The 13,232-nt window shown below is 47.3% G+C and overlaps 1 protein-coding gene across 1 annotated transcript in view; it reads left to right on the top strand.

The window, feature by feature from the left end:
• The window catches only part of LOC137658549 (ubiquitin conjugation factor E4 B-like), an 87,655-nt gene that overhangs the window by 24,496 nt on the left and 49,927 nt on the right, over positions 1–13,232 (top strand). The window contains exons 7-9 of the mRNA XM_068393420.1: positions 5,048–5,172; positions 5,355–5,436; positions 12,907–13,037. Coding sequence (XP_068249521.1) covers positions 5,048–5,172; positions 5,355–5,436; positions 12,907–13,037 — 338 coding nt within the window. The remainder of the gene's footprint in view (positions 1–5,047; positions 5,173–5,354; positions 5,437–12,906; positions 13,038–13,232) is intronic.

Here is a 13,232-nt window from a genome sequence, read left to right as displayed (position 1 = left end):
TACACGTGACGGAAAAAAGTTGGAATGTTTATATTGAGGCTCCAGTGACAGGTCGTGCTGAAGAGGTTAAAAGCTTAAGACAGAAGCGACTTCTCCATTCATTATCTCCTACTTTGCGCTTTATAGTCCTAAGCCATGTAGGCCTGGGTCTTCCAATTCTTCTAGTGCCTTGTGGAGCCCAGTTAAACGTTTGATGAACTAATCTCTCCTGGGGAGTGCGAAGAGCATGCCCAAACCATCTCCATCTACCCCGCATTATGATCTCATCCACATATGGTACTCAAGTAATCTCTCTTATAGTTTCATTTCTAATCGTGTCCTGCCATTTAACTCCCAATATTAATACACACTAATTTTTGCTTTCTCTTTCAAGAATGAATGGATAAGTATGCAGACATTCCAGCCTTTCTTTCTTAAATTGCAGTAACCTCAGGCCCAAGTAGCATTCGATTGAGGAGATTATTCATGATGTCGTCCGAGATGGTTTTCCGGACTTCTACGGTCACCTCTACATGGTAGACACTGGTCATTGACCTCTCTTTGGGGAATAAGTTTGTTTTCCATACACCTTTCAGAATGGATATTAACCACTGTGTGGTTCACCATCAGGAAAGAAGACCGTGCTTTCCGTACACCTGATAGATGCGGACCTCTAGATACCCATTCGTCTGTCCTACAGAAAGTTATTTGGACTGTATGTTGCTCTCCAAGTGTTTAGGTGAGTGTTTACGCTTGTCTCTACTCAGATCCACTCAAATGAGATTTTTCTTTGAGGGTATCTCCACTGTTGGCTCTTCATATCCTCCAGGAGGTCGCCAAGCAGAGGAGGGAGTACCTGGGTATATGGATAGATATGACAACAGCAATAGTCTTACCATCAAATGATTGTATCAGCAGACTAGGGAGGTAGTGCACCTGTTCCTTTACAGTCAAGATCTTCCGCCTCGACAGTGGCAAGTTCTTGTGGGACATCCTTCATCGTTGGAGAAGCTTGTCCCACACAGGCATCTCCAACAATGATTGCTTTAGTAATTTCTGAAGCGTCACTGGTCAGCAAGTAGTACTGTCCTTATCATTGGGTTCCAGTGGAATAAGAAGTATGGGATGATTTGGCCTTGTGATTGAGCAATGAAAACTTTATCTAAGGAGCTCTGCTGGAAACCCATCTATAAAATTCCTGCTTTTTATAGATGTATCCAAGGAAGCAAACACTTCAGGAACTACACCGCCTCTGGAATGTGATCCACAGAGGAAATGTGCTTGTATATCAACATGTTAGAAATGCAAGCAGTGCTCGTATCACAGCAAGATTTCTGACATTGATAGGGCACTTGGTAACATTGATAAGCAACAACACTACTGTCGTGACTTAGCGATTTGAGAAAGCAGGTGCATACATTAGCAGTTGACAATGTGATATAGCTATCAGTGAATTTCATTCCAGGCAAGAGGAAGGTTTTAACAGACACGCTTAGCTGCCAGGTTGGAATGGTCCTTACATCCTTGTTTGGCTGAAAGGCTTCTAGTTCTGTGGAATGATCATCAATCGATCAGTTCTCTACTTGGTTGAACAAGAAACTTCCTGTACAGTATTCTGTTCTACAGTTTCAGGCCTGTTGATTGTGTTTGAGGACACCATCCAACATTCCGGGGCAAATCTGGACTCGTACGCCTTTCTGCCCTTCTGGCTGTTGATGATGGTAGGTCTCTGGATGATTGGGTGATTCTGATGACTCCCAACTGAATGACATCCCGACCAGCTGATTTCTTCATCTACCTTCATCGAAAACAGCTCTTCTCAGTCTCCACAGTGAAAGGCTATCACTTAGCTTTGAGCCAGGTTTTCAGACATAAGAGCTTAAATCTTAATTCTTCATGGGAAATGTCAGGGCTCATGTGGAGCTTTGAAGTGGTTGAGCAAGCTTCATGGTCCATCTCATCTTGTGTCTCACTCCAAGGGGTGGAGAGATCAGTCATTTATATTTGTACCTGAATTTATAGCTAAGACCCAAATTCGTCTATTGATGACAATCTGTTTTTCTCATCCATTTCATCAGTCAGAGAGGTAACTGATGATTCGGACAGTTTGCTACATTATCATGTGACGGCAGTCCGTCTTTATTTAAAGAGGACTACACCTTGCCGTCTAGGTATCCCCAATTTGTTTGTAAGTACTGGAGGAAAGAAAGAAAGTAACCAAGAACACGATTTTGTCTGGTTATGTGAGAAAATCATGAAAGCTTACAAATCTTTGGGAGAAGCGTTGAATGGTACCCCTCCCAAAGCACATGATATCCATGGTGTTGCTGCAACCCTTGTATTCTGCAAGAACCACTCGCTAGTACAGGTACTTAGAGAGGCTGTTTGGAAGAGACAGACAACCTTCACTGCCCACCTCAGTCTCTCCATAAGTCCATATTAAAATACATTGAGAACGCAAACGTTTGCATCAAATTACTGAAACACTGGTTGTTGTATGATGCACCCTTACAATGTTGCTAAACCCCCAATAATTCTTCAATGGTGCCGTAACAAAGCTGCGCCAGAGTTGATCCAATAAATGGCTCAGGTTTGTACTGTATGGCTAGGAAAAATACAAATGGTTTTTTAATATATTTAGTATTTTTTTATTATTTAAGACTAACTCTTTCATATGAAGAGAATAAGAAGAAGGTTTAGGAAGAAGTGAAGAGAGTAAGAAAGGCTGGCTCAAGAATTGAAGAGACAGTGAAAGATGGAAATGGAAAGTTGTTAAAAGGAGAGGAGGCAAGGAAAAGGTGGGTGGAATATATTGAAAGTTTACTGAATGTTGAGGAAAATAGGGAGGCAGATATAATTGCTGTTGTAGGTGTTGAGGTGCCGGTGATGGGAGATGAGAATGAGAGAGAGATTACAAGAGAGGAAGTGAGGAGAGCACTAGATGAAACGAGAGTAGGAAAAGCATCTGGTATGGATGGTGTGAGAGTTGAGATGTTGAAGGAAAGGTGTGTGACTGTACTTGAATGGTTGGTGAGATTGTTTTATGTGTTTTGTGTTGTCAATGGTACCAGTAGATTGGGTTTGTGTGTGTATTGTACCACTATATAAGGGTAAGGGAGATATGCATGAGTGTTGTAATTCAAGGGGTATTAGTTTGTTGAGTGTAGTTGGAAATGTGTATGGTAGAGTACTGATTAATAAGATTAAGGATAAAACAGAGAATGCAATCTTAGAAGTACAGGGTGGTTTTAGAAGAGGTAGGGGTTGTATGAATCAGATTTTTACAGTTAGGCAGATATGCGAGAAATATTTAGGAAAAGGTAAGGAGGTGTATGTTGCGTTTATGGATCTAGAGAAAGCGTATGATAGAGTTGATAGGGAAGCAATGTGGAATGTGATGAGGTTATATGGAGTTGGTGGAAGGTTGTTGCAAGCAGTGAAAAGTTTCTACAAAGGTAGTAAAGCATAAGTTAGGATAGGAAATGAAGTGAGCGATTGGTTTCCGGTGAGAGTGGGGCTAAGACGGGGACATGTGATGTCGTCGTGGTTGTTTAAGTTGTATGTTGATGGAGTGGTGAGAGAGGTGAATGCTCAAGTGCTTGGACGAGGATTGAAACTGGTAGACGAGAATGACCATGAATGGGAGGTAAATCAGTTTTTGTTTGCGGATGATACTGTACTGGTTGCAGATGCGAAAGAGAAGCTTGGCCGATTAGTGACAGAATTTGGAAGGGTATGTGAGAAAAGGAAGTTAAGAGTTAATGTGGGTAAGAGTAAGGTTATGAGATGTACAAGAAGGGAAGGTGGTGCGAGGTTGAATGTCATGTTGAATGGAGAGTTACTTGAGGAGGTGGATCAGTTTAAGTACTTGGGGTCTGTTGTTGCAGCAAATGGTGGCGTGGAAGCAGATGTACGTCAGAGAGTGAATGAAGGATGCAAAGTGTTTGGGGGCAGTTAAGGGAGTAGTAAATAATAGAGAGTTGGGCATGAATGTAAAGAGAATTCTGTATGAGAAAGTGATTATACCAACTGTGATGTATGGATCAGAGGTGTGGGGAATGAAAGTGACGGAGAGACAGAAATTGAATGTGTTTGAGATGAAGTGTCTAAGGAGTATGGCTGGTGTATCTCGAGTAGATAGGGTTAGGAATGAAGTGGTGAGGGTGAGAACGGGTGTAAGAAATGAGTTAGCAGCTAGAGTGGATATGAAAATGTTGAGGTGGTTTGGCCATGTTGAGAGAATGGAAAATGGCTGTCTGCTAAAGAAGGTAATGAATGCAAGTGTTGATGGGAGAAGTACAAGAGGAAGGGCAAGTTTTGGGTGGCTGGATGGAGTAAAGAAAGCTCTGGGTGATAAGGGATAGATGTGAGAGGCAAGAGAGTGTGCTAGAAATAGGAATGAATGGCGAGTGATTGTGACGCAGTTCCGTTAGGCCCTGCTGCTTCCTCCGGTGCCTTAGATAACCGCGGAGGTAGCAGCAGTAGGGGATTCAGCATTATGAAGCTTCATCTGTGGTGGATAGAGGGGGACGGTGGGCTGTGACACCCTAGCAGTACCAGCTGAACTCGGTTGAGTCCCTTGTCAGGCTGGGAGGAACGTAGAGAGGAGAGGTCCCCTTTTTTTGTTTCATTTGTTTGGTGTCGGCTACCCCCCCGAATTGGGAGAAGTGCCTTGGTATATGTATGTATGTAACTCTTTGAATATGACACGTGTAGCAAGTAAATCTTTGAAATTGAATGATTGGTATAAAGAACAATTCAGTTTGGCTAGACATTGTATGGCACTACTTTAAGCTGGGGATCATTTTAAATAATTGAAGTGCAAGCTGCACTATTGGTAATTCCAGGAACCGTCTTGATAAGTTCATTAGGCTGTAATAATTCTAAGTACTGTGTTGGTTGGTAAAAGTGAATTTATTCTCTGAGGAGTGGCCTTATTAGCGGCATGTGTTTTTTCTTAAAGCTGTTGTTCATATTAATTACTTAATGAATTCCAAATACAGTAAGTAATTGATAATTTTCCTTATTCTACAGAAAACTATACAATAATTTTATTTCTTTTTCTCAGGGAGTAGTAGTAGTTCCGACTTAAGTGAGCTCACAAGAATGATCCATTGTCCAGAAACAACAGCTCTACAGTATCTTCTTCAGACTTACGCTAGAGTCAATGCTGAAGAGAAAGGCCACCCAAAGGTACTAGTTACTTGTGTGCAATTGATGATTATGCTAACTACCTGCCGATTCTATGATAATTTACCAGTGTACGATAGTTGGATACTTAGTTTTAGATGCACAGTGCAACATTGAGGGTGAAATTATTGATTTTTAATTGTATTGTAATTTTGTTGATCATGGCAAAATATTCCACTTTGCAGAGAAGCAGTTCTCCTCCCTTGCTAACTGTTCTTCTGGATGTCAGGCGACAGTGTGTAGCATATGCTGCATTGCTTTTATCAGGTTTGTATTTATTAAAGATTATTTACTATTGCTAGAGGATTTCTTATTCTGTTTTAATGTGTCAGGAGGTAATCTTATAAATCAACATACTCTTTATTTGCTCATCAGTGTTTTAGATTAAATTTGTCATCAATTTTATTGATCGCAGCTTACTGTATGGCTTGGTTATCTGTAGGTATACTGATATTTTTTCCTGCACTTATTTCTTTGTGCAGGTAATGTAGGTCATGTCATTAATAATCTGAAGAGTGAGTTGAAGACGTTTAATTATGTATTGTTCCAACACGGAGTACTTACCTCGAACTACTTTCTTAGGAGTATCTGGGATCTCTTCCCAACCGACCAGAGTTTTGTGTAGTTTACCCTACTCCCGTTTTCTATGAGGGGTAACCTCTGGTGGTGTGATACGCGCCCTGAGGCGACCCCGGGTCAGAGAGTATGCTTGCTCAGGTATCGATCCCCAGTAAGTTCTCTGGTCGCGACGCGATAACATCACGACGCTCTCCTTATCCAGTGCGACCCACACGGTTCCCACGTGGTACCTTTGTGCTCTCCCTTATCCTTTCTCTTTGTGTTCCTGTGTCTCGCGGTGCCTTACTAGTGCGTAATGGAGCATCCCCGCCGTCGTCCTGGCCTATGGCCGGTAAATCGTGTGGTGCTTTCCTGTCGAAACCTGAAGTTGACCAGCACTCCTTGTGTTCTTCGTGTAGGGGCAGTGTGTGTTCCCCTACAGCCACGTGTCCGGAGTGCGAGTCCTGGAACGAGGTGCAGTGGGTGCGTTACGGCACCAAAAAGAAGAAGGCGTCTAAGAGATTGCCTAAGAAGCCGAGGGTCACTTCTCTTGCTTCGCCGGGTGTATCATCAGACAGAGCCTCGCTGCCGCCTTCCCCTACCCAGAGTAGGGGACGAGGTAAGTCAGTTGCGGGGAAGAGGCCTGTGGTCCTTCCCCAGGAGTCTGAATTACGAGATAGTGGTATTGTGGCGTCATTCCAGGCAAGTGAGGGGCCTGAGGGAGGGATGGGAGTATGTTCGGGGACGTAACCCTGGTGCAAGCAGGGCCCGTCTCCTCAGATGATCCTATGTGGGGAAAAACTGTGCCTACCTCTTTTCCCGCCTCGTGGGCATGTTTTTCAGGTGCTTCCGCAGCCGAGGGTTCTGCCGAGAAGGAAGACTCGCCGCCGTCGGACTCCCTCGTGTGGGTGCTGCCGAAGACGCCCTTCAGGTCTCCGTTGAGGATGGAGGAAGGTTTTGAAACCTGGTCCCCCATCGAGGAACTCCCATGCTCCCCTCCAGCGCCTTCAGCTACGATTCCGTCCGCCTTCCTACAGCCCTCCTCTTCCATCGAGCGACGTGTGGACCCATCTACAACGCGGCACGAGTCGGGCCCGCCGGTGAGAACATGCAAGTTGTCGGGCTCCTCGGAAGACGGAGCCCCGAGGGACCATAGGAGACGTCGTGAGAGGTCCCGCAGGAGACGTTCTTGTTCTCGCTCTCGCTCCAGATCCAGCTACGGGGGTAGGCGCTCTAGATCCCCCTGGAGGAAGTTTAGAAGTGACTCCCCGGGGGAAGAATGGGTCGTCATCCCTCGTAGCAAACTTATAGAGATGTCAGCAGTTCCGGGCCCCTCAAACTGGCTCCCAAGGGCTCGCTCACCAGTGAGGTACGTATCCAGCGGCAGTTACGATCGACGGAGGGAGCCGTCTATTCAGGTCCCAGCAGACAGGCATAAGTCCGCGAAGGTTCCGACTCCATCTGCCCAGCGGAGAGAGTCGCCCCTTCGGTCTGGCAGCCACGTCCCGACCTCCAAGTCAACCTCGAGTCGGCAGGAACGAGATAAGCAACTCGTTTCGACGAGCAAGCACGCATCTACCTGGACTTCCGTAAGCAGGGATAAGTCCAGGATGGAGGCCTCCGTCCCGACGGCTATGTCCGTCCTACGCCCTGAGCCGCCGAAGTTGGACCAGTCCTAGATGTTTCCTCCCCCTCCGCGCGGCGACCTCCGTCACAGGCAGCGTAGCGTCGTACGGAGGAAATGGACGACAACGGAGAAGGTTCAGCAGCAGAAGTTTCGGCCTACAGTAGGGTAGTAGGACTCATTCGCAGGCACCACAGATTGGACGAACCCAAGCCCTCCTCCGACGAAGTCTGGCTCTCGAGCCTCGCTAGCCCTGCCTTTGGCTAGGGATGTTAGGCTGGGTAGGGCTCACGTGGACAAGATCGTGGCCAACCATGAAGAAGCCCCCAAGACCCAGAGTTCCTCCAAGCTTCTTCAAGGCCTGAAATCCCAGAGCCGGTTTTACCTTCCTGAAGGGCATTGCGTGGGTCCCTGTACTGTGGAACCTGCAATCACCATCCTGGGTCAAGGAGCAGTTGAAGAGAGGGCTACTACAGCCCCGATCTGTTTCTCCCCTTAGGAAGCTGCCATGATGGAGGAGATAGCCAAGGACCTGGTGAACGTTTCCTCATGGCTGGATTGGTGGGCCTCCACGCTAGTAGGCTTCCAGTCCTCCTACGACCTCACTATCCCGGAGAACCAGGCCTGACTGAAAGAGCTGATTAGCTCGGGAGGTAAAGCCCTTAAGTTTCTCTCGTATCAATCCATCGCGCAGGACGCCAATTGGGTTCTGCGAAAAAGGGATACGGTGCTCAACAAGCTCGTAAGGAGGCTCCCTGACAGAGAAGCGAGGTCCCTGAGGAGCCTACCCCTGTGGGATGACTCAGTTTTCCCCCTGAAGGCAGTGGAAGAGACGGTAGAGAGGGTCAGGAAGCTGAAGGATACGGGAGACTCCAGACCCCCTCCAGCGAGAAGACCTACCCATAGAAGGGTGCCCTCCGACGCCTCCCATCCTCCTCGCGCCTCACCTAGTCAACCCCTACTACGGCCTGGTCTCAGTCTTCTCAGCCCTCCCGTAGAGGAATATCTTCAACGCAATCATCCTTCAGACCTTCCTATGCAGCAGCCAGAAGAGGTCGTTCAGGCCATGCCTCTAGAAGGCGATAGGGAGAGAGGCCCCATACTCCTGCCAAAGCCTCAGGTGGGGGAATGCCTCAAACATTCTTGGCAAGCATGGAGAGACCATGGAGCAGATCCGTGGACCGTAGCAGTCCTGAAACAATGGTACAGGTTGCCCTTCCTGGCAGACCCCCACCTCTAATACCAGATCAACAGGCAGAGTGGTTGGCACCCTAGGATCCCTGGAGAAGGACGGCCCTACAAGAGGGAGTCTCTGCGATGCTGGTGAAAGGGGCGATAGAACCAGTCAAGAACCCGGGCCCGGGGTTCTACAGCAGACTCTTCCTGGTGGAGGAAGTGACAGGGGGCTGGAGGCCAATCATCGACCTCTCAGCCCTCAACAAGTTTGTGTGCAAGACCGACTTCAAGATGGACATCCCGAAGTCGGTCCTAGCGGCCTTGAGGGAGGGGGACTTCATGATGTCCATAGACCTCAAGGATGTGTACTTCCAAATCCCTGTTCACCCCTCCAGCAAGAAGTACCTAAGGGTGAAATGGGGTGCCCAAGCGTTGCAGTTCAAGGCCCTCTGTTTCGGTCTGTCCACAGCCCCTCAGGTCTTCACGAGGGTCTTCACAACAGTCTCAGCCTGGGCTCACGAACAGGGTATCCGCCTGATTCGGTACCTGGACGATTGGTTGTTGCTTTCAGCCTCAGGGGAAGTACTAAGGGAACATGGCGCGAAGCTCCTGCGGTTCTGCAATGTCCTGGGTATCATCATCAACCTGGGGAAGTCCCAACTGATACCCTCCACCAGGATGACCTACCTCTGGATGGTCCTGGACTTCCGGTTGGCAAGAGCTTTCCCTTCCGCGGAGAGGCTGGACAACTTGGACCAGATCCTCTGGCCCTTCCTGTCGGACCAGCCCAGGAGAGCCAAGGACTGGCAAAGACTGATAGGCCACCTTGTGTCGTTGGAGAGGCTAGTCCCCCAGGGGAGACTCAAACTCAGGGGAGTCCAATGGAACCTGAAGGAGACCTGGAACCAGAGAGAATCCCCCCTCAAGGTGGTCCCGGTGTTCCTGGAGACGAAGGAGGTCCTAGAGTGGTGGATTACCAGATCGAACACCCTCAAGGGAATGCCCTTCGCAGCCGACCCTCCGGAGATACTTCTGTTCACGGACGCATCCAAGGAGGGGTGGGGTGCCCATCTCCTTGGCAGGACAGCAAGAGGAATCTGGACGAACGTAGAGAAAAACCAGCATTTAAAGGTACTAGAGATGATGGCAGTGCGAAGAGCGTGCCTTGAGTTCGTCCATCAGCTCCGGGGAAACACTGTGGCACTGATGTGCAACAACGCCACGGTGGTGGCCTACATAAAGAAACAAGGAGGACTAAAATCGAAGGAGATGTGCGTCCTTACGTTGAGACTGCTGGAATGGCCGAAGGAGAACAGATCAAGATCTCAGCAAGGTTCATTCCAGGGAAGAGAAACGTCCTGGCCGATGGCCTCAGCGGAATGGGTCAAGTGGTAGGATACAATTGGTCCTTGCACCCGGTACTGGCCAAGACCCTCATTTAGAAATGGGGATCACCAGTGTTGGACCTCTTCGCGACGAGACTGAACGCACAGCTCCCCGTGTTCTGTTCTCCTGTGCCAGATCCAGAAGCGGCCTTCGAGGACGCCATCCAGAACCCTTGGGACAACCTCGATGTTTACGCCTTCCTTCCCTTCGGGATGCTCAGACAGGTCCTCAACAGGGTGAAGCGAGCGGACAACCTGTGGATGACTTTGGTAGCGCCCTGGTGGCTGGAGAGAGAGTGGCTCGCGGATCTAAAGGAACTGGCGCGCCTTCCACCTTGGCCCCTTCCAGACAGGCCAGACCTTCTCTGGCAGCCCCATTCTCAAAGGTTCCAAGAGAACCCTCGGTCCCTCCGCCTTCATACATGGAGGTTATCGAGCATCTCCTGAGGAAGGAGGGATATTCTTCGAGAACGGCAGCAAGGATGTCAGGGTATCTGAGGCGTTCATCAGCGGCAGTATACCAGGCAAAGTGGGCCACATTCACTAAGTGGTGTGTCTTGAGGAACATCAAACCATTGAGGGCCTCCGTTCCAGAGATAGCGGACTTCCTAGTCTGTCTCAGGGACGAAGTAAACATGTCCATCCCAGCCATCAAAGGAGTCCGGGCTGCTCTGGGTCAAGTCTTCCTCCTGAAGGGCATCGACCTGGGTGCCTCCAGACATATCTTGATGCTCATCAGGAGCTTCGAACAATCGGGCCCCCCTCAGGCCAGTAGGGTGCCCCTGTGGGACATGGCCAGAGTCCTGATGTTTCTGTCAGAACCTCCCTTCGAACCCCTAAAGGACATCTTGGACAAGGAACTCACCCTCAAGACAGTTTTTCTGTTAGCTCTGGCTACAGCAAAACGGGTAGGGGAATTGCACGGACTGTCGTACGAGGTATCTCACTCGAAGGGTTGGCGTGAGGCTACCTTCAGGTTCGTCCCATCCTTCGTGGCAAAGACTCAGAATCCAGCTGTTTGGGATCCCAAGTTTGAAGGGTTCTCAGTGCCGACAATTCCTCGTTCAGACAACTTGAGGGACTTGCTGCTGTGCCCTGTCAGGGCAGTACGAAAATACATAGAGAGGACAGCCAGACTTCGACCCGAGATCAAGAGTCTGTTCGTCTCCTCGGGACTAGTGAAGAAGCCAGTCTCCAGGAATACTATCTCCTTCTGGCTACGACAGGTGATCGTCAGGGCCTACAGTAGTGCAGGGGTCCCCCTTCCAGGAAAGCCCAGACCCCATGACACTAGGGGTCTAAGCACTTCATTGGCATTTGAGAAAAATATGGCAGTGGGCCAGATCCTGAGAGTAGGTACTTGGTCTAACCAGTCGACCTTCACAGCTCACTACTTGAAGGACTACTCGAGGAAGTCCCTAGACGGGTTCTTGATAGGTCCCGTCATTTCCGCGCTCCAAACAGTTTAAAGGTGGAACCCCAGTGACAACCGCGGTTAGTAAGTCCAAGAGACACTGGTTCCTTCCTTAAACCCCCTTGTTCTTCCTTCCCCTGCTCCCTCAGCGAAATGACTTCAGTAGTCCCCTGAAACTGCCATGGGATACACTATCGTTCGAAGGACATGTCTCCTAGGATTTCTTGCAGAGTTGAGTTACTTAGACACTAAGATGGGTTTGTGCGTAGTTTTCCCTATTCTCTCATGTTTTCCTTGGGGTCAGCAGAACCTAGTCTCCTATCTAGGTTCCTCTTATATACTTCTCTTGGTCTCTAGGTCATGAAGGACACTCCCACCTCCTAAGGTATAAGTCTCCTAAGAAAGTAGTTCGAGATAAGTACGAGGTAAGTATGAGGTGTTGGAACAAATCACAAGTGTTAAGTAATTTGTATTTTTCCTAACAGTACTTACCTCGAACTACTTTCGGGTAATGGCCCACCCATCCTTCCCTGAGTGCCTTGCTAGACCTCATAGAAACCTAAGCTATCAAGAACTTACTGGGGATCGAGACCTGAGCAAGGATTCTCTCTGACCCGGGGTCGCCTCAGGGCACGTATCACACCACCAGAGGTTGCCCCTCATAGAAAACGGGAGGAGGGTAACCTAAACAAAACTGGCCGGTTGGGAGGAGATCCCAGATACTCCTAAGAAAGTAAATTTAGTTCGAGGTAAGTACTGTTAGAAAAAATACAAATTACTTAAAATTTGTGATTTTTGTTTGAAAGGCCTTGGCAGGATCCCTCCCATTAATACTGTATCTGTAGCACCGGCTCAACGCTACAAGAAATAAAGATGGCGGCGATGGTGGCACCATCTGAGCACTCAAACAGTAACGGAGGAAGGGAACCTTGTTAACGGCTTCTCTTTTATTTTGCCACTTTTCCCCTTTGAAGCGTAAACGCTATGCGGGGTGCAGATTGCTATGTGGCGTGTCAAGAATACGTCCCCTGATATTCTGCGATATCCTTAAGGGAAACTTTAAGGATATTCGTGCCAGGAGATAGAATTCTGGAGACCTTAAGTTAAATTCTCTGGGAATATCATTGTAGTCAAATATACCCTAGGAAGCTACTTAAAGTAACCTTCCATCAGGACGACATGGCTATCTCACCCAAAAATAGACTCTGTTTAGTTTACAGGAAAATCCAATTATTAGATAAAGGGTAGATTTAAAATTTTATTGGTAAGAGTAGCTATCATGGTATTCTGGAAAATGTAGTTACTTCAGTTCTCATTCCATTAGTAATAGGTATTAATTTTTTAGGAAAATTATTTAGGTTTATAATTATGAATGAAGTAAGTAACCTTTTACATGATTCAAGCTTAGTGTATTTGACTTTGCATATAGAATTTTAATATTTTAGATTTATATTACATATATACCTGGAAGGGCTTCTCTCTTGCTTTTAATTCTGTTTCTAGAAGTTTATCAGTTTTAATCCTTGCCAAGTCTAGTTACTGATTCATGCATTAGTCATTAATTTATTGTTCCATTTCAGGAGGCCTTACAAATGCATTAGCTCCTCAACCATCCTTGTTGCTACATCCGCTGCTGACGGAGAGTCTGCCCAGGGGATTCCTTTGTGATCTCATTCTATTTACCTATGAAAATGAGGAATTATTATATAAAGTAAGTTGGAGTACCTCAATAGAGAAAGAACAGAATACAATAATTCATGCATCAGTCAAAAGTCTAGAATGTCCGTATGTAGAGATATGTAAATAGATTAGTGCAAAAAAATGGTAATTAGAATAATTTAGCAAAGGAAAAATGTTATAGGGCAAGATGTGCAAAATTGTAATCCACTTATCTATTTACCATGGC

Source organism: Palaemon carinicauda, chromosome 1, assembly GCF_036898095.1.
Source record: "Palaemon carinicauda isolate YSFRI2023 chromosome 1, ASM3689809v2, whole genome shotgun sequence".
NCBI lineage: Eukaryota > Metazoa > Arthropoda > Malacostraca > Decapoda > Palaemonidae > Palaemon > Palaemon carinicauda.
This window is presented reverse-complemented; position numbering and strand designations above follow the sequence as displayed.